Consider the following 21491-nt stretch of genomic DNA (forward strand, 5'->3'; position numbering starts at 1 on the left):
CCCCCCGCGGTCTATCTTCCCGTCGCTTTGGATTCACTTCTCCGCCCGTCCTACCTTTCAGAAAGTGGTTGATTTTCTGTTTCTAGAGTTGCTGTTCTTCTTCTCTTCGATTTCCCGTTGGATTTGTAGGTGTTTGCAATCTTTAGATAAGCTATCTAGCTGATCTCCCGCTACCTGAAGTAGTCTCAGCTGCTACTTCTCCGCCATCTTGACTCCTCCCCCTATACTCTTATTTTTAAGGTGAATATAGTTCCTTACTCAAAAAAAAAATAAGAGTGCATAGTTGTATAATATGTTGAACTAAAAATATCAGTTGAGAATTTTTCTAATCTGTCTCATTTAAGAGTCCTTGTAAAGGTTTGTAGTAGTTCTTCTCCTTCTTCTTTTTTTGTGCAAAAAGGTGGTTTTATTCAAGTACAGGGACAGGACTCATGGGCAGAAAGAGCTGCCAGGAGTAGTACTTCTTTTTGAAAATGGCCATTTTGATGGCTTCCCATCCCACCCACTGTCTATAACATCCAGACCAAAAGAAGAAGAAGAAGAAGAAGAAATCAAAGTGAAAACAACAGGTAGAAGTAGCAAATTTGGCTTCTATTCAATCACCCTGGGAAACATAATTACACTTTCACTAAAATGTAGTATCTGAGAAAACATAATATGATAATGATGCAAATCTGAAGCACAGAGCTTATAAATGCTGATGCTGTAATCTAACTTTAGCAGTGAAATACCAAACTGTCCACTGAGGCCTGAGGCTGCTTATAACTTACTTTGAAAACAAGCAAAAGTAAAAGCACAGGACAGTGGTTCGGTGTTGGTGTTTCTAAGGAGATGAAGGAGATATAACAGAAAAAAAATGAATACAGGAGGTATTTGGCAATTAAACTGGAGCTTGGGCATTTGGCAATCTAAGGAGAGCACAAGGCAGTGAAGAAGGGGTCCTTGGCCCTCAACACAGGATGGCTTTGTGGGCCTGGTTCCCTCGTGGGGAATGTGGAGTCTAAGTGAAGCACCCTCTCATCCTTCCACAGAACTCTGACTCTACTCACACTGAATGAGAATTCCAGAAAGGGCCTGCTTGAATTTCTCCTTTGCTTCTTCCATGTCTTTCTCATGGGCAGCTTTCTCATTCACCAGGCGGCGAACATGGCTGTTGGCCGACTGGATCATAGAGTAGAAGTTGTTGGCGCTGCGACGGTTCACCTCTCCCCGTTCAATCCAGGTGAGCAAGGTCTGCACAGCTTCTGAGAATTTGGAATCATCTGAAAAAAGAGGATTTTTTAAATCATCAAAAGTAACCATGTCTCTGTCTACCCAACAGGCTGGCAAGGAGACCACCGTGGCTCGTTGGTTGTTAAAGTGGTTGTTAAATGAACTGCGGAGGATCAGGAGCTGTGCGTGCACCCACAGGCAGCAGGTAGCCAGGCCAGCTGAAAGGATGAAAGACCCCAAAAGTTGTCAGACCGGTGGCAGTCTATGAAGAATTTTCAGAAAGAGAATTGTTTCTTCTTTTTTAAAAAACATTTTCTTTGCTAACAGAGAGTTTACTGATTAGAGTAAAAGTTTACTGATCAGGGGCGCCTGGGTGGCTCAGTGGGTTAAAGCCTCTGCCTTCAGCTCAGGTCATGATCTCAGGGTCCTGGGATCGAGTCCCGCGTCAGGCACTCTGCTCAGCAGGGAGCCTGCTTCCTCCTCTCTCTGCCTTCCTCTCTGCCTACTTCTGATCTGTCTCTGTCAAAGAAATAAATAAAATCTTTAAAAAAAAAAAAGTTTACTGATCAGCGTTTTCACATATTGAGAATTTCTTAACCTCTCTGACTGTGTGTGTGTGTATGCAGGTGTGTAATGTATGAATTCCTGTTTTTTTTTTTTAATAGGGAAAAGTAAACCTGAGTCTTGAGTTAGCTTGAATTTGAGAGTAACTTTATCCTGGATCCGTAAAATCGCAGTGTTGGAAGGAGCCTTAAGAAAGAGTTACACGGGTAGTTCTTTAGGCATCAACACTTACATTTTTGACCTTTTATAGCATCACTCCTGCATTCAGTTCACAGCCCCAGGCTTTTCACTCAGTCCCAGTCACAATCTATTTTGATGTAATTCATTCTATTTCTACATTTCTCCACATCCTGATTCTCTTGCCTGAGGAACCCTCCAAGTAGATTTCTGCAGCTAGTTAGGAGTTGTTCCCTGATGTTAAAATAGTAGCACAACTTATCCAAAGCTTCTGGCCCAGCTTCCTGAGATAGGCACTTATATATTCTGTCAGAGGCTCCTGAGAGAGAGATCCATTAGCATCCCACTGAAGGCCTGTTCTAGGGCTCCACATCCCTGTCTGGCCAGAAACCCTTATGTCCATTGGAATAGCTCTCGCTGTGGTTTTGATTTCTTGCCTCTTGCCATTTTTCAGTGTAGACATATAATGAGAGGTAAGCCTTCCCTTTAAAACCACTTTTTATTTCATTACTTGCATACAATCTTTATGTTTGCTGCTCATTTTTTGCATGAGGTCCATACACTATCACATTCATTCTCTAAAAAAAAAAAATCAGATTGACTTATTTGGTGTGTTATGAACTTGACGTTTTACCAATGCTTTCAGCCATTCCAGCTTTTCAGAATGTACGTTGTTTCTGTTTCTATGTCTCTCTTTTCTTACAGGAAGACAAAATAATCCAAATGAAGGATTTCTTAAAAAAAAAAAGATTTTGGGGCGCCTGGGTGGCTCAGTGGGTTAAAGCCTCTGCCTTCGGCTCAGGTCATGATCTCAGGGTCCTGGGATCGAGCCCCGCATCGGGCTCTCTGCTCAGCAGAGAGCCTGCTTCCCTCTCTCTCTCTCTCTCTGCCTGCTTCTCTGCCTACTTGTGATCTCTGTCTGTCAAATAAATAAATAAAATCTTTAAAAAAATTTTTATTTATTATTTGACAGAGAGATCAAGAGATCACAAGTAGGCGGGGGGGGGGCGGGGGGTGCAGGCTCCCTGCTGAGCAGAAAGCCCAATGTGGGGCTCCATCCCAGGACCCTGAGACCATGACCTGAGCTGAAGGCAGAGGCCTTAACCCACTGAGCCACCCAGGTGCCCCTAAATGAAGGATTTCTTAAAATGTGTGAATCCCTTAGGCTATTATGTTGCAAACAAGTTTGGTGAATGAGACCTATTTGGAAAGTGGAATTAGCAGCATCTTGCTGAGTCTAGAGCACAAGAAGCAGGGAAAATTCATACCATTAGAGCCAGGTTGGTATCATCAACAAGATCAATAGGACACCAGCATTCATCCAATAAAATCAACCATATTTGGAGAATGAAAAAGACCGGATTTGAATTACTACCACAGGAGGCCAGGCAGGGCAATTAATGTTAAATTAGAATAATGGCTCTGAGAGTCAAGCTGGGGAAACAGGAACAAAAACTAAAGGGAGAACCGTCTGATTTAGCAATGTCTCGAAGTCTCCACAATCACCACATGAAATAAGCTGGCCATTTTAAGTGATTAAAGAAGTCGTCTTTTGGTTGGTGGTAACTAAGTCTCTGAGCAATCTAAGAATGGACACTGTGACCACTCTCTGGGTCCTTTTTCTCATCTGTGGAAAGGGATTTTTACCAGAGTTTTCCAGGGTGACATCAACTTCTATCATTCAAAACTAACTTGTTATCCACAATGAAATGGGATGCTGACAGGTCCCAAGTCATGAATCACAGCTAAAATTCTCTGATGTAGAAAAGTGGGAAAAATGTATCTTGTCCTATTCATGTTTGGAGAGAAAAACGCCATCCCTTGAGGCAGTGAAGGAGGAGAGACACAGGTGTGAGGGACAAATTTTTCTCCTTCTTCAGTTACTAGGTACACCTCTCTATCTGCAAAACTCTAACACAAGAAATGCTTAGAATCCGTTAGCGGGAAATTCAAAGGATAACTGCCAACAATGCAAATATATTTATTAAATTTCCCCCAAAGAAAGGGGTTCTTTTAATCACAAAGCTCAAGTGTTTTCTGTACCTTTTAGTTTTTCAGCAACAATGCTGCATTCGTGATCTGAATAGTGGACCACTGGTGGTGGGGATGGCGGGCGCAGTCTTTCTTCTTCCATCCTTCTACGGTGGCGCTCCTCCCTTGCGAGCATACGCTGTTTGCATTCCCACTCATACAGGTCATCTCGAGCCTGTGCAAAATCAACGTGGAGCCGGCCTGTGTCCTTCTTGTCAGTGCTGGAGCCTAGGCGAATGCGGTAACCTAAGTGCACAAGAGGCAGAGAGAGGAGTACAAGAGTAGCTTAGTGGGAACAACTATTAAGTACTTTTCCAAGTTTAGTGCTTCCAATGTGGTTGTAGCAGTTTCAAGTGACTACACAACCTTAAATTCTCTCCGTACTACTAGTGAGGTGAACCATCAAAAGACTTGGAGTATAGTTCCATTTCTGATCACAGTTTACTATTCTATGGGTTGGGGCAATCTTGTTCCTAGGAATTCTATTCCTTCGTCTGCCACCCTACCCCTGGCAGAGGGAGGCTCTAGGGGTAATGGTATTAAGAATGATGCCTCAGGGGGCACCTGGGTGGCTCAGTGGGTTGGGCCTCTGCCTTCAGCTCAGGTCATGATCCCAGGGTCCTGGGATCGAGTCCCACATCGGGCTCTCTGCTCCACAGGGAGCCTACCTCCTCCCCTCTCTCTCTCTGCCTGCCTCTCTGTCCACTTGTGATCTCTCTCTGTCAAATAAATAAAATCTTTAAAAAAAAAAAAAGAATGATGCCTTATATGGTGCCTCATATGGCACCATGGGTTGGGAAGAATGGGAAAGGAAGCCTCAAACTGTGGTGTTTTATTGGATAAATTCAGGAGTGTCAGTCATACCACTATATAGAATTTTGATAAAACTTAAATGGATCAGCTTGACATTTTAATCCCCCAAATTACTTCCTAGATGTATTTGGCAACCCTGAACCTTTTTTTTCTGGGAAAAAATGGATATGATGGGGAGTGGTATGTGAACCAGGTGATACATAATTTGGGATCCTTAAAAAGAAGAGGTAGTGTGCTTACAATCTAGTGGTGTAAGAGCAGAATTCAGAAAACCAGGATTCAAGTCCATATGTCCACTTTTTGTGCCAGCTGTACTACCCAAGTTAAATCTATTAACAAAAATGTGAAAAACACTTATTAAATTTTTATTAGCTTTTTAAGTTTCAGAAGCTGAGCTAGCTGCTTCCACACACATTTATCTCACTTCATTCTCAGCATAAGCTTACAGACCAACTCCTGCTTTAAATAACTAAAAATATGGAAAATATATATGAAACAATGTTTTTTTTTTTTTTATTTATCTGACAGACAGAGATCACAAGCAGGCAGAGAGGCAGGCAGAGAGAGAGAGAGGGAAGCAGGTTCCCCGCTGAGCAGAGAGCCCAATGTGGGGCTCGATCCCAGGACCCTGGGATCATGACCTGAGCCGAAGGCAGAGGCTTTAACCCACTGAGCCACCCAGGCGCCCCGAAACAATGGTTTTTAAGACACTGGACATTGGGCCTTGAAGACAGAGATCACTGAGAGACAAGAAGCAAATGAAGCGATCCCTATGATTTTTCCAGTTTATTACATGGAGAGTTTCCAGGGCTCGGGATAGGGAGGGGGAACTCAGTCAAGGCATGGTGATCTCCCTGAGTTGAAGAGACTGAACTAGGAATCCAGGGAGACTATGGCAGACAGAGTTTATATGGCAGAGTGCTGAAAAGAAGAAAGCTATACAAAGAAAGAACTTCAGAGATCTGCAGAGGGTCCTCCATTATTATTTAGCTGCACGTTGATATGTGTGTGTGTGTGTGTGTGTGTGTGTGTGTGTGTGTGTAAACTACCTATGCATTAGAGGTAACAACCCCTGGAGCTCACATGGGGCTGGGAACAGTTCTCTTCTCCACAAGCCAGAGCAGGGAAAAAAAATGGATAATTCACAGAGTACTGAGTAGAGTAGTCAGAAGGGTTTAGCCTTAGTGGAGAAAAATGAGCTCTAGACTAAATCCTGCTCTGGGTCTATTGAACAAAGCTTAAAAAACAAGACCTACAAGGATAAAAATTTTTCCATGTTACTAAAATTCATCCCAGAACAAAGTTCAAGAATATTTATAGGAATGAAAAATATCTGGTACCCCATACAGTAAAATTCATAATGTTTGGTATCCAATAAAAAAAATTACCCAATATTCAAAGAAGGAAAATCACAAGAAAGATTAAAAAAAATCAACCAATCAAAACAGACCCAGAAGTGATACAGATAATATAATTAATATAAAAGGACATACAATTATTATAATCAGATTTCATATACTTAAGAAGTTAGAGAAAATGTAACCATATTAACTAGTAACATGAAAGACATAAAAAATAACCAAAATCAAATTTCTAGAGATTTGAAATGCAATGTCTAAGTTGAAAAAAATTCACTGAACAGGACAAATGGCAAATTAGACACTGCAGAAGAAAAGATTAATGAACTTGAAGACACAGTAATATAAGCTATTCAAAATGAAATATGGAGGAAAAGGACTGAAAGAAAATGAACAGAGTACCAGTGAGATGTGGGACAATTTCAAGGGGCCTACTATAGCCTAATTGGGGCCCTGACTGGAGAGAGTGGAGGGAATAGAAAAAAAATATTTGAAGAAATAAGGACAGAAAAATGTCCAAATTTAATGAAAACTCAGAGATCTAAGAATTTCAATGAACCTCAAGTGCAAGAAACATGAAGGAACTTATACCAGGCATATAATAATCAAATTTCTCAACACCAGTAATAAAAAAAGAGAATAATCTTAAAAGCTTCCATAGACTTAAGACATGTGCAGAGAAACAAAAAGATAACATCATATTTCTTATTGGAAACAAAACAAGCAAGAAGATAATGAAGTAACATCTGAGAGAGAAAAACAAACTGTCCACCCAGAATTCTACAGCCAGAGAACATCTCTTTAAAAAAGAAAGGTAGAATAAATTCCTTTTGATATATACAAATGTGGAAAGAATTAATCAGGAGCAGACTTGTACTATAAAAATTGTTAAAGGAAACTCAAGCACAGGGAAAGTGATACCAAATGGAAATTTGAGTCGATACCAAGGAAGGAAGAGCATACATAATATATGATTCCATTTATATGAAGCTCTAGAAAATGCACACTAATCTGACAGACAATGGAGCAGTGGTGGCCTGGGAAGAGAAGGGTAGGGTAGGAGGAAGGGATCACAAAAGGAGTACGAAGGAAGCTTTTGGGGGAGGTAAATATGTCCATTATTTTGACTGTAGTGATGGTTTCATAGCTGTATGTATGTGTCAGTAAAACCAAACTGTATTTTTGAAATATGTGAATTTCATTGTATGTCAATTATTATACTTCAATGAAGCTGTTATAAAGAATAATGCCCCATAACACAAAAACCACTACACATTCTTTTTAGAAAGAGGAAGAATAAATACATTTCATAAGCACATTTTACCAGGGCTCTTTACAATTTAGAACGCACTTTCACACTTAGTCCTCTTATTTGATCATCTGAGCCATCAGAAAAATGGCTATTAATGATTACCTTACCTATTATCCTAGGATCATGGAGAGGATCAAACAAGAAGATGATATGAAAGCTTGGTATAAACACATAACAGATACTGTGATGTTATGAGATTGGTACATCGTGCACAATGCCAGTTCCCTAAGATGCTCAAACTCCAATAGAAAAAATGGTTATTTCTACATTCCCAGCCCCTTTTCTAAATGATTTTTGTTTGTTTTCATCAGCCATCCAATTCAGGGCATTTCTATAACTTATGAGATTTCAGGGAGTGGGTTCAAATTTAAAGGGCAAAATTTAGTTATTTTCACATCACTGATGATTGCAATCCCCTTTCCCCTGGCAGCCTTGAAAATGTTTCTAGGATGTAGTTGTTGCCACAGAGCATGTTTAGATGGATACCTCCTGAGCAGCATGTTGTCTTTTATGTACAACTCTTCAGAGTTTTGCAAGACCTTTAAGTTTTTATTAAAACAGTCTATTGTGGAATGTTCTATTATCATTCCTAAGTGCTATCAAATCTTCTGTACATTTCACAGCACTTAGCAAATGTAGTAAGAGTATGCTACATCTCAATAACCAAATTATGGAAGCAGCCCAAGCATCCATTGATAGATGAGTGGATAAAGAGGAGGTAGTATAGCCCAATGTTCATAGCAGCAATGTCCACAACAGTCAAACTGTGGAAAGAGCCGAGATGCCCTTCAACAGATGGATGGATAAAGAAGATGTGGTCCATATATACAATGGAATATTACTCAGCCATCAGAAATGATAAATACCCAACTTTTACATCAATATGGATGGGACTGGAGGAGATTATGCCGAATGAAATAAGTCAAGCAGAGAAAGTCAATTATATGATTTCACTTACCTGTAGAACATAAGGAATAGCATGGAGGACATTAGGAGAAGGAAGGGAAGAATGAAGGGGGGATATTAGAGGGAGAGATGAACCATGAGAGACTGTGGAGTCCAAGAAACAAACTGAGGATTTTAGAGGGGAGGGGGTGGGGGATGGGTTGGCCTGGTGATGGGTATTAAGGAGGGCACGTATTGCATGGAGCACTGAGTATTATACATAAACAGTGAATCTTGGAGCACTACATAAAAAACAAAAGATGTACTGTATGGTGACTAACATAACAATAAAAAGTAATAAAAAATAAAAATAAAGGTAGTAAAAATAAAAAAAAAGAAGAGGTAGTATATATACACAATGGAATATTATTCAGCCATAAAATCCTGTCATTTGTAATGACATGGATGAAGTTAGAGAGTATTATGCTAAGTGAAATAAGTCAGAGAAAGACAAATATCATATGATTTCATCCATATGTGGAATTTAAGATAAATACAAATGAGCAAAGGGGAAAAAAGAGAGAGACAAACCAAGCAATAGACGCTTAACAATAGAGAACAATCTGATGGTTACCAGAGGGGAGGTGGGTGGGGGAATGGAGGAAATAGGTGATGGGGATTAAGGAGTGCACTTGTTGGGATGAGCTCTGGGTGATGTATGGAAGTGCTGAATCACTATATTGTATACCTGAAACTAATATTAACACTATATGTTAACTAACTGGAAGTAAAATTAAAAAAAATTAATAAAAAGGAATATTCTACATCTTCTTCCTCCTCTCCTTCCCTGTTACCAGCCTACTTTTTCATACTCTCATTACGTTTTCCCTGGCCTGTTGCAACAGGCATCTAACTGACCTCCCCTCTTCCTAGATGCTGGGGATTCGAAGTTAAATAAAACACAGTCCCTTCCCTTAAGGAATTCATACTCTTGTCAGGGAGGTAGATGTGGAAAGAGACAGTTCTAGCATGGTGCTATAGGTGTCATGCTAGGAGGAAACACTGGGTACTGTGGAAGTGCTAAGGAAGGGGTGCTTGGGGCACAGTGGGAAGAGAAGTCAGCTTTCCAGAAAGAGGTTTCTGGAAAAAGCTTTCTGGAAAAAGCTTTCCAGAAGAGGTTATGCTCGAACTGGAGCTTTGAGGTGTGAGGATGTATATATGGCAGGTGGGATGGAAAAGGTAATTATAGTCAGAGGAAAAAGCATAAAACACCATGGCACACTCTGAGAACTAGAATTAGCTTAGTGTGGTTAGGACATGGTATGTAAGTGAAAGACTAGGAGATGGTGTTATGAGGTAAGCCAAGTAATCAAGGACCTCAGATGTGACAAGTAAGGAGTTCTGGATAACGGAAACAACTGAGAACTGCTAAAGAACTTTAAAGTAAGAAGTTGGGTGCAAACATTCATTTTCCAACTCTGAAGGCAAGAGGGGATACCATTAAGCCTAAACTTTATCTGCCACAAATGCAAATACACTGATCCACAATCTCTGCATTGTGTCTGATGGGCACACTGCTCATAACTAAACACTTACCAGAAAGATAAAGGGCTTTGTCCACCATGTATTCCTCAGCAAAGCGAATGTGACAAAAGTTCTTTTTGCTCTTCCGAATAGCAATGATCTCTCCACACTGTTCGAACACTTCCACGATGATCTGCTCTGTTCCATTTTCAGGTAGGCCACCCACAAATACTGTTTTGCATCCTGGTGGTCGTTCTCGAGTTGCAGGAGGTGGAAGATCTGAGTGGAAAAGCAATTAAATTAAAAATTAGATGTTTGCTTGGGACAGACCTCTTAGAAAACTAACATGCCCCAGAGATAGCTGTATGGTCCCCATCAGACTTTGACCCAAGTGCCAGAAGCATGTGGCCTCTAAGGCACTCATCTCTGCTCCACAGAACATGGAAATCATTTTATTCAATGGTTTGGTGACCATGATGCCTAAATGATAAAGACTCGGACCCGTTCGTCTGTCCCATTCAGAGTTCTTTAACTCTGTTCTTTACTTTTGTTATGACAACTCAGCTATGCCCTATTTTCAGTCATTTTTGCTAAGATGACAGTTGGGGAGAAATCCCACTCACTTTAAATTCTTACTTTCTGGAATTCTTGGAACCAAGGTCCCTGAGCGAAGGGTTGCTTAATTCAGTTTATAGTTACTAAATTATCTGTTCGTGCTTACTGAAGGAACTGTTTCAGAATTAATTTGACAATGATGGGGTAAATATTTACAAAAATATTTATGGGTACCAGAATGATTTGGCTGACAAAGTCAGCCACACTATAAACCATCTTTCTAGGTTTTTGTCTTTTGATACCAGTGAGTCCTTCTTCCAATTTCTGGCTGGAGAGGTGAGGTCCAGAGTCAATCCTGCAGCATTTAGAGGGAAGTATGAAAGACAGCAGAGAAAAGTAAGCTCGTCTGGGAAATCATTAACTAAAGTGAGATAAATTTGGCTATAGAGAGTCATTAAAAACCTACTTAATGGATGATTCTCCCTCTGCTAAAAAAATATGCTTTCTACTCACTCATCTTATACATGAAGCCTGCTGTATCTGCCAGCTCTGTCTTGCTATTTGTATGTATCCAAGCATTTTCCAAGCAAAATTTTACAGTTCACAGCCCAACAAAACAAAGCATGATGGTCAAGGGTTTTTTTAGTGTTGGTTTTGTATCTGCAAGGATTTATTTTGTGTAATCCATTCTTTCCATTCAGCTCCATACAATAATTCTCCCAGCTCAAGATTTGGAGAGCTCAACAACTAGTGATTACAGCTCCCATGCAAAAATAAATGAGTCTCACTTGTAGATCAGGCCAAGGTCCCCGCTTGCTGCTTATCCAAGTTGGCAAGTGGATGATTTGGGAACCTCCTAGGGTATGAGCATCTCTAGTTCCCTCATTTTGCTACCACTCTCTGTCTTATCAGTGTGGCTCAGAATAATCAGGTTCTCATGATGCTCTCTTCCTCTCTAGTCAATAAAAGGGGTAAAGGGATTCAGGGAACTTATAAAGTTTCTGTTAATCTTAAAAATTTCTGTCATTTCAAGAATTCACTTTGTACTCCTTTGTTCCATAGGAGAAGTTTAAAAGGAAAATGAAGATAACCTAGTGAACAGGAATCTGAAATGTCTTAGTCATGGGCACTGGCACAATTTGGTTTTAGCCAAAAAGGGGAAAAATGAGGTCCAGAATCTCTTGAGACTTCTGCTTCTGAATTTTTAAGGAACGGAAGGATTCTAATATCATACACTTCCAGTGATTCTCAATTCTGACAGCACATTAGAATCAACTTGGGAGTCAAACAAACAAAAAAATCCTGGGCCCACTCCAATGAGTGATTTAATTAGTTTGGACACAGCCTGTGCATTGTTTTTTAAAAGCTCCTCAGACAACTCTAATGGTAGGTAGGATTGAAAACCACTGACTTGGTTTAAACTTCTCACATTACGGAGAAAAACCTTAGCTGCGTGAGGCTGAGTGACTCATTCAAGGTCACCAAATTAGATAGAGAAAGAACATGAACTTGGAGCAGGCAAACCTGGATTTAAACCTTAACTTAATAACTGTCTGTAGGACCTTGTAAAAATTACATAACGTGAGAACCTTATTCGTTCATCTGTAAAATAGGGATACTGTCTTCCACCCTACAAGGGTTTTTGTGGGATAATAATCTACTGTCTAGATTGCAAGTGGTACAATGCCTACCACTTGATAGGGTCCCAATAAATAGTAGTTACTGTAGCATTATTATTATTATTTACTGTTAAAGAACCAGGGTTTCCTGATTACCAATCTGAGGCTTTCTAAAGCCCTACCACAAGTCTGGAGTGGAGTGGTTACTTAAGACCTGGACTTCTAAATTCCCAGCTCCTTGCTTTATCCAGATCTTCAGATAAGGCTTGGTTTGGGAAGGAATCACTCTTCTCAATAGAGGAATCTATAGCTGTGAAGACACATAGGGTTTTGACCATGGAACACAGAGCCATGTTTTCAAATCAAGGGCTTTAGCTGAAAATCCTGTTTTAGAATCATTCTGAAGTTTACTATTTAAGGAATTTGATTGTGAAGAAACTTTTTGTGGAGCAAAGGATCACCTTTTTATATTATTTAAGTTTGTTTAGTTAGGTCTACATTTGGTCCACTGAGAGACTCTAAGGAATGTCTGGTTACTGCCACAGTTACATAGAACACTGAACATATAAAGGCTTTTCCCTTTAAAAATTCTGTGAGATTTAAAAATTCTGTGATGAAGTCATCATCCTATTAGATGCTGTGATTATTCTGTGGTAACTGGTAAGTAAGAAAGCATAAAAACCACTAAGAGTGGGGTCAAGAATGCTGGGGTTTATTTATTTTCCTTGGGGAAATGTAGAAAGCCTCTTTGATGGCATTCGGTGAGACTTAGGTGTATGCCACTCAATAAGGCAATGGGCTGTACTATCTTCCTTAAGGGACAGTACTTCTACTTTAATTAACAGCTCAAAGTACTTTTTTGTCTGGGCCTGATTTTTTAATCCCACTGAAATACAGTGTTCTGGGCACAGCAAGGATAACTCCATAGGAGGGCAAATTCAAAGTCTACCTATTAATAAGGTAATGTGCTAAACTCTTCTAACACCCCAACCATTACTCTAGATAGAGAAGAAAACTTCATGTAAAAAGATTCAAGATAACAGAGTAATTTAATCTCTAGTAATAGAAAAGGAGGAGTTTCTAGCAACTCTAATTACAACTAAGCACCTACTCTGAGGCGCTCTTTTGGGGTAATCAGCATTAAGAAGAGGGTCACTGCTGATCTTTGAGAAGTGAGGCAGGGGGCAGTGTGGAAGACCTATAAACCACTTGCACGTATCTTGTTTCTCAAAGGAGCATCACAGATCACTCCCCTGGTTTGCCAGAATTTATGTACTGCAAAGTCTTCGAGTTGATTTTATTAGACAGCCCAAGACTGTAGACCCCTAGACAATGAGCAGGGGTCAGATATATTTTAATGTAATTCCAACTGAATGGAAATAACCAGAAGACTGGTGGATCTTTAATAATTCTCAATTTACCCACTTTCTCTAATTTTCTTTATAGAACCCAGCCCTAGGAGCCAAAATGAGGTTGGCCTGTTCTGAGACAGTAAAATTAAAAAGTGCTCTTGGGTGCTTTCCCACATCCCTGTACACACATGGCAGGTGATATTCCACCATTTATTCCATGTTTCCTGTTAACTGGACAGTAGACTCAAAATGCAACCTCTCCATGCAGAAGGTCTATCAGCTGAAGTGGGAGGAAAACCAATAGCGTTGTATCCTAAAAGCCAAGTAAAGAAAGCATACCAATGAGTGAAGAGTAACCAACTGTGTCATATATGGCTATTAGGTCAATTAGGAGGAGAATTGAGAATTGACTACTGAATTTAGTATTATAAAGTCACTAGAGTTCTTAAACAAGGGGCATTTTGATAGAGGGGTGGGGCAAAAGCATAAATGAAGAAGATTTGAAAGACAATTGAAAAAAAACTGGAAAGAGCTAGTAAAAATGGTTTTTGTACAGAAATGCAACCTCCTGCTTCTCTTTTAAATTTCGAAATGTTGGAATTCCTCAGGGCACTCTGCTTGTTTGTCATTCTTTCTGGATCTATAATCTCTCTGGTGGTCTTTGTCATTCTTATACTTTCAAATGATGTATTGTTTCAAGAAGGATGAAGGGGTCACTAGTACTAAAAATAGCAGAGAGATAAGGTAATTTAAGGGGTAAAAAATTATCCATTGTACCTAGCACCCAATATTTAAGTGAAAATGCGTTAGAGCAATGAATGATTACTGTTTTAATTTCAGTATCTTTCACGTGGAAATGTTCCAGGAAAAGATAGGCTTGTAGTTGGGCTGGAGAGGAATGTGATACCGGGAAGCAGTTAAACTTGACTAAGGGGTGGGTAAGTGGCAAGTAGAAATGATGGATTGAAGACAGTCACAAGAAGCATACCAGTGAAAGGTTTGTCAAGTCAGGAGCTGGACTTGGCATTTGTGGGTAATGGGAGCCCCAGGACTTTTGGGTTCTGTATATGTGACAATCACCTGGATGAAACGTCAGGTGGGAGAAGGGGTAAGGAAGTGATGGTAAAGATACTTTCTAGTGAAGCAAGACAGAAGCAGATTAGATGGCTGCATAAAGAGACTGAAAGTCCCCAGCTCACAGGACCTTATTCCTTGAGAGGCCACTGAGTACAAGAGAATATACCAGAGACAGAGGCCGAATATACCAGAGGCAGGCTAAGTACTGGGGTTTATAATCAAGGCCTGGCAGACAAGTTTGGTTGGCTCTGGAGAAGATAAGGAATTCAGGCATATCAAATCCCTCTTCCTACCACACCTTCACAGTCTGGGGGTGTTAACAAAAATCATACTTGCCATGTTTTCAGCACAAAACTAAGGGCATCTTCTCCATTAGCGTTTTCCCCCTACACAATTAACCTGAGACCCCTTGTAACAAAATCCAAGTTCTAAACAGGAAATAGAACACCAGTTTACTTTAAGCTGTGTCAGAAGGGTCTGTTTTTAATTCAATCCAAAGCCAGGTTCCTTCCCAGAAGCCACCATTTTACTGGCACTAATTGCTCTGTCCATATTCTTAACACAGGGATGAAGAACTAAATGATTAAATCATGAAGGTAAAATGCTCCCTTTCACTCTATGGCCCTTTTAGATCAGAACTACAAAGGCATGGTATAGGTGGAGAAAGATAAATGTATTCGAGAGATGTCTGTCTCTTTCTTTTCCTAGAGACTATAAAAAAATTAGAGCCTCTTAAAAATGTTAGAGCCTCTTTAAGCTGCGTATGTCTATATTCTTTTAGGGACTGCTCAACAATGTCATCTATGTGTTATACACAAGGTATCTGTTATTCTTTGGAAATTCAGCAACTGAATAGCCTGTAAAGTCATCACTTGTTCCCCACCTAGATATTACAGGTTATGAGCCATCCTGTTACAGTGGACTTGATTGAGACAATGAAGCCTAATGCAGGCTGATTATGTAATAAATGGATGATTATACCAGCAGGATTCTACCTTTACATATGTAGGAGGTTTTAACACTGGAAATGCCTAAATTCATGGCTTTTGAAGTGAAAAAAGGTAGTACCAGTGACACACAGCTTTCTCTAATCCAAAAGTGATACACGGGAAGAAAGGGAAAAAAGTCCTTGCCCTTTTGTAAGGACAGTGGCAGTAAAAGTAAGAGACAAGTGTACCACAGTGCCATTCATTCACTTAGGCACTAAACACAAATCCAGGAATGGTCACTTGAGCTGGCAGGTAAGGTTTACTAGACAATCTTAGTCTCCATTCCCTAATTCTCCTGTGACATATTAGCTCTTCTCCCAATTCAGTCCTCTGAGATGCTAGTCTCCTAGGTTTCTTATTGGCCTGGAAGGAAGTATTCTGCTGACCTTCAAGTTCAAAGACCTGAAGAAGGCATTAAGAACATTTTTCATTAACAAAAGGGACCAAGGTGATTTGTCTAACCAACCCCGACTGATTCTAAAATCCTCTCGGTTATGAGCAGACTATCCTAAGTAGAATCTGGGTCCCTGCCAGGGCCTGATTCCATGATTAACTGATTCCTATGTAAGGTAGGAGATGAAAGGGTTGTCTGAAGTCACATGATAGAATTTCTGTTTATGGTGATAAGGCAAGTTCATTTGATCTATGGCCTGAACCCTTGAATGTGTCCCTTAACAGCTTTAATCTCAGCACTGTGGTAGCAGCTCCCTTAAGTAGGCCACCCAGCACCACCACTAGAATTGTGGAAAAAGCTTTAATGAGGCTTAAGTCATGTGTAGAAATAACTTCTGATCGCTTAAAGTAAATACAACCCCAAATAGATTCAGGAAAAAAAGTCTTGAGTCAATTATTGCTGCTATGTTTTAAGTGAAATATATCTACCATATCTTTGCAGATGTTTTTAAGAGTCTAAGGAGAAACCTATTCGTTACCGACAAGACAGATCCCTAGACCATTTCCACATGAATTTCACTGCCTGGATGGATGCAAGTGGTTTGACTTCATCTCAGTATTCCTTTTTGCCCTCGTTGCAAGTTAAACCTCACCCCACTGTCTGTTGCAGCCCATCAGTGGAATAGCAGTAGTTTGAGTGATGTGTGAATAGCTGGTGGCAGTGGAGGATTCTTAGCACCAGATGAACACTCTTATGTGCCTCAGGTAGGCTCAGACACACTCTATTACTGCTATCATCAGCATGCAGGCCAGTTATGAAAAACAGAGTCTGTAAATGACAGTGTTAAACAATTTGTGTCCGGTGTCTCTTTCTGTATGAACACACTTGAATTCCTTACCAGATAGCATTAGAAACACGTTTTATCACTTGTACTGCAACCAGCACACAAAAATCTACTGTTCTGTGCATAAAATTCAACCATGCCTCGTAAGAGAAAATTTTCCTGTCTTTTGTTTTCTAGGTGAAGCTTCTATACATACATCTTTGAAGCCCTTGGGTATTCTTTTGAAAAAGAGTGTTCCTAGACACCAAAACATTGTGACTTGTGTGGAGGAAAAGCAGAATATTACTTGGATTTGGAGGGAAAAGCGTGCAGCTTTTACAGTGTATGATCTCTTTTACTACTGGCATATCTGGTGGAATTGGAGGAGGTACTATTCCTAAGCCAGGCATCATTGGAGTTATTGGTGGAATTCCAGTCATCATTCCAAGAGCAGGATCAAAATCTAAAAAAGGAGAGAAAAGAGAGAGCAATAAATGACACCAGGCAAGGTCAAGTGGAGGCAGAATATTACCTTACAAATTTCAAACCAAATCTTTCTAAGACAGAGGCGAAATATTTAAGAAAACATGGTATTAGCATCACCAGGTCTTAAATATCATATTCTACTTGTGTATTTTCCTTTTGGGATAGGGCTGTTTATTTTTGCTTGACCAATCTGTTTATCTCTATATCTCATTTTGATATCCAGGCCTTTCATACTATGACTGTGCTTTGTCTGTTGATCTTGCCTTCCACTAGTTCCCAATGCACACCCTCCACTCCATTGGGACAAGGCTTCTTCCTCTCCCTTGTAACACTTGTCTTTTTGCATTATAGCATAGTACTAAGAGCATACAATTTGGGAATTAGGCAGACCTGGTTTGCTTAGCAGGATGAATCTTTTGAACCTCCATTTTCTCATTTACAAACCCCTACCTGATAGGGAGCTGTGACAAATAAACAAAATGATAAATGTGATGTGCTTAGCATAATGTATAGCACAAAAATACTCGATAAATAACCATTCTCTGTGCTTTTGTTCATGTTATTCTCCCTGCCTGGAATCATTTGAGCCTCCCCAAATTCTCCCCATACTTCAAGCTTTGCCTTAAAGAACTCTTCAAGGCCATTCTTCCTGAAGAACTTTTTCCAGATATTTCTGGTTCATTCTCAAATCTGTGTTGAAAAACTGTTTTGCAGCTGTTGCCACTGAATTTTATTTTATTTTGCATCATCTTTTCATTCAGGGATGCTTCTTGGATGTGTAGGAGCCCTCACAAATGTTTTTTCTGTGAGGTTCATCTACATACACAGTTTGATTTACCCTAAATCAGTATTACCACTATTCAGTGGCATAATCTCATGAGATACTATGAAAGAAATGCCACACCAGGCAGCTAGAGTGATTTACTTACCAGGCTACCTTCCTGGAACCAAGACTCTGAGAGGACTCCAAAGGTCCAAAGAGGAGTTCCAAAGCTTCTTGGAGAATCTGACTGACCCCACATGTGGGGTAGAGGATTGGAGAGTGCCCAAAGGGGAGAAAGAAGGACTGGGATCCACATAAGTTCAGTATGAGATTGGGACTCCTTGCTTAGACAACACTGTGTATCCTGGTCAATTCCAGGCAATGAAGAGGAAATTTAAAAATTTCAAGAAAGGTGCTTCATAAGATTAGAACCTAAAGAGGATCTGTTCTGGACTCAGGGCAACTACCCTGATCACAGTACCTACCTGGCTGGTCCTTAGCACCAGATGGGGACTTAGACAGTATCAGGGCAGGCATTTCAAAGCATGAGGTCCCCTGAGATGTGAACCTAAGGCAATGTTCCCACTTGCCTGGGTCTAAGGGTGATACTGATTTCATTTAAATTTTGTCTCTGTATTGAAACACAAGTTCTTTGAGAGAAGGGAATGCATTCTACTTCCTTATTTCCCCACTTCTCACCACTGTCCTCTGCTACAGAATGCACAATGCACTACAAACAAAGTATTGCATAAGGAATTCTGATAATACAAGGGTAGTTGCAGTAGCACTAGCAGGTCCAACTCCCAAAAACCTTACTCTGCTCACCACAGACGCTTGAGGGGGCAATGCCTAAAAGCATGTCCTCAAGCTGGCTCTGAATACCCTGGATGGCTCTCTAAGATACTGAAATGGGTAGATCTAAACAGGGTAAAAAAATCTGTGGTCCATAGAGAAGCAGAACTTCAGGTATAATAGGCCCAGAAAAGTGAGTCTTATGACTAGGCAGATGGGCAGGCGGGTAACACATGTGCATCTTCTATTCAAAGTCAGCCCATAAGAGCTAGCACATTCCCTATCTTCCCACATGCTGAAATATCAAGACCCCAGATATGTATGGGAAGAAAAAAAGATGTCTTCCGAGAAATTAGAAGAATTTTTTTCTGAAAACAAATTTACTTTTACTCTTACATGTCAGCTCACCTAACATGCACTTGTACACATGCATGTGACTGTGTGCATACACACACACACACACACACTCCCTTACTTCCTCCCTGTGGCTCTCATATCTCTAGTTTCCTCCACATACTAGTTACATGACCTTAAGGAAGGTTTCTTAATATCTGGTAATATAACACTATTTCTTTTTTGATAAAAATGGGGATAAATGATGACATTTAGCTCAAAGGATGAAAGGACAAAACAGGTATGAAAACCTCTGGCATGATAGGTGGGTGTCTTGATAGTTAAGTTTCCATCCTTCCAGTCAAAACATCTGTACACATCAATAAGTTCACTTATTCAGGCATTCATTCCCACATTCTATAAGCATTTATGATAGCTTTTTATATGTCAGGCTCTATGGGGGCAGGGGGTCCAGATTTTCCTTTCCATCTTAGGCCCCTGATACCCTGTGTTTCTATGCTATAGAATAAGAGCACTGTGGTTAAAAATGCCATTTATGTCTTTGGAAAATTTGATTCCTTGTGTATATGATTTTGGAAAAATTGTTAACATTATCTCACCCATTTACAAACTGTTAATTTTCAGTAGGAAAAGATCAGATTAGATTGTGTGCCAACTAAACAATTCCATCTATTTTTCCCCTCCAACTGAAATGTTTGTCTTCTTTTTTATTGTTCTGCCTGCCTCCTCATTGTTATTCATATAGCTCTGTCACTCACAACTCTACCTTAGCACAGATTACAGAAACATCAGTTCATTAAACAAGTTCTGCCGCTTTGGCTGAGAAAGAAATGCCTGTCTCCATGTACTGTCTACTAATAAATGGAGACAAACAAAAAACAAATACACGGGATAAATATAACTCCTGACTGATGTACTCACCACTCTGTTTGGTATGATTACATTAATATTTTATGAAATTCATTTAAAAGCAAATGTATTCATGACATATGGCTAAAGTGAGAATAGATAAACTCCCTTTCTTTCTTGTGTTCAATATGCCAGGAGTTCCATAGGCTACATTGCCTAGCAGGGCTTGCTAGAGGGCAGGTTGTACAAGACATTTCAAAGACTCCTAACACATTGATTATTCTTTTGTTTATCTTCAACCATTAAGCACCAAAGTTGATGTGAATTTCCAATGCCAACCAAGAAAATAACCATTTGAAAACATTGGACTTAAACAAGTATTGCAGAACCTGAAAAATCAAAGAAGTCAATTTGAAACACATTGGGAATAGAACATCAAGAGAAATTATCTCCCTCATCAAGGCCCCCAGCCTGGCTTTGACAAGTACACTAACAAGTGCATAGTATTAACATTTATGTTAGGAATTCAAATTTTTGGAGGAGATTTGAAATAATCTTATAAGGATTATGGAAAAGGCCAAGGTATTCTTCCAAAGTCCTTCCACAATAAACACCCTGTTTTGCTTTTATATCTCTTCTTCTAGCACCTTTTCCCTACAGCCTTCTGACTCTTGGCATTGCCATGCCTGGAACTGTCATAAGGCATTGGTTTGTATTCCCTCTTCTGATTCATGAACTTCCCTAAATCTCAGTGTACTAGAGATGCTATGAATGTGGTGTTAGTTGGGCCAGCTTGCTCCTCTGTGTTGCAGCTCTACTACAAGATTTCAAGTAATACTTCATTGTAGCTTTAAACATTCCTGCTCCCTAGCAACTTGGGCACATTCAACCTAGAGTAGTTATCTCGAAGTAAAATCATCCTCTGCTCTCCTTACACATTTGAGCCAGGGAGTTACACTGGAGGCACATACCATTTCTATGCTGCCATCCAGTCATCCATATGTCCATCCATTCAATAGTTTGATGCCAGGCCCTGTACCAGGTGTTGGATTGAGGGAATGACTAAGGCAAAAATCCTCGGCCTCATAGTCTAGTTTAGAAACATTCACGCAGTTAAAATGCTGTATCACCGATAATCAACACCCAAACTGTTGGGTGCTTACAGTGTGCTAGGCACTGGGCTAAGCATTTTATAAAATCACATTCCAGCAAACCTGTGAACTAGCTACTGTTATTATCCTTCATTTTATACAGAAATTGGGGCTCGGAGTATTTAGTTACTTGTCCAAGATTACAAGCCAATAAGAAGCAGAACTAGGATTCAAATCTAGGCTGGTCTAACTATAATGCTCCTAACCACTACACTGCCTCTCAGTATAGTATGACAATTGTTTTTATCAATTAACTCAATTATAGGTGTAAGGTGAAACAGATATGATTAAAAACAAGGCAGATGAGGGGCTCCTGGGTGGCTCAGTGGGTTAAAGCCTCTGCCTTCGGCTCAGGTCATGATCCCAGGGTCCTGGGATCGAGCCCCGCATCGGGCTCTCTGCTCAGCAGGG

At 40.1% G+C, this 21491-nt stretch overlaps 1 protein-coding gene across 3 annotated transcripts in view; it reads right to left on the reverse strand.

Annotated features, from left to right (window-relative positions):
• The window catches only part of LOC111157249 (ecto-NOX disulfide-thiol exchanger 2), a 78288-nt gene that overhangs the window by 38889 nt on the left and 17908 nt on the right, over positions 1-21491 (reverse strand). For all 3 annotated transcript variants that reach the window (XM_022518521.1, XM_022518524.1, XM_022518522.1), the window contains 4 exons: positions 16993-17148; positions 9949-10155; positions 3997-4230; positions 1050-1262 (listed from right to left, as the gene is read on the reverse strand). In XM_022518521.1, coding sequence (XP_022374229.1) covers positions 1050-1262; positions 3997-4230; positions 9949-10155; positions 16993-17148 — 810 coding nt within the window. The remainder of the gene's footprint in view (positions 1-1049; positions 1263-3996; positions 4231-9948; positions 10156-16992; positions 17149-21491) is intronic.

This window comes from Enhydra lutris, unplaced genomic scaffold (assembly GCF_002288905.1).
Source record: "Enhydra lutris kenyoni isolate GAN:26980312 unplaced genomic scaffold, ASM228890v2 scaffoldscaffold53, whole genome shotgun sequence".
Classification (NCBI taxonomy): Eukaryota; Metazoa; Chordata; class Mammalia; order Carnivora; family Mustelidae; genus Enhydra; species Enhydra lutris.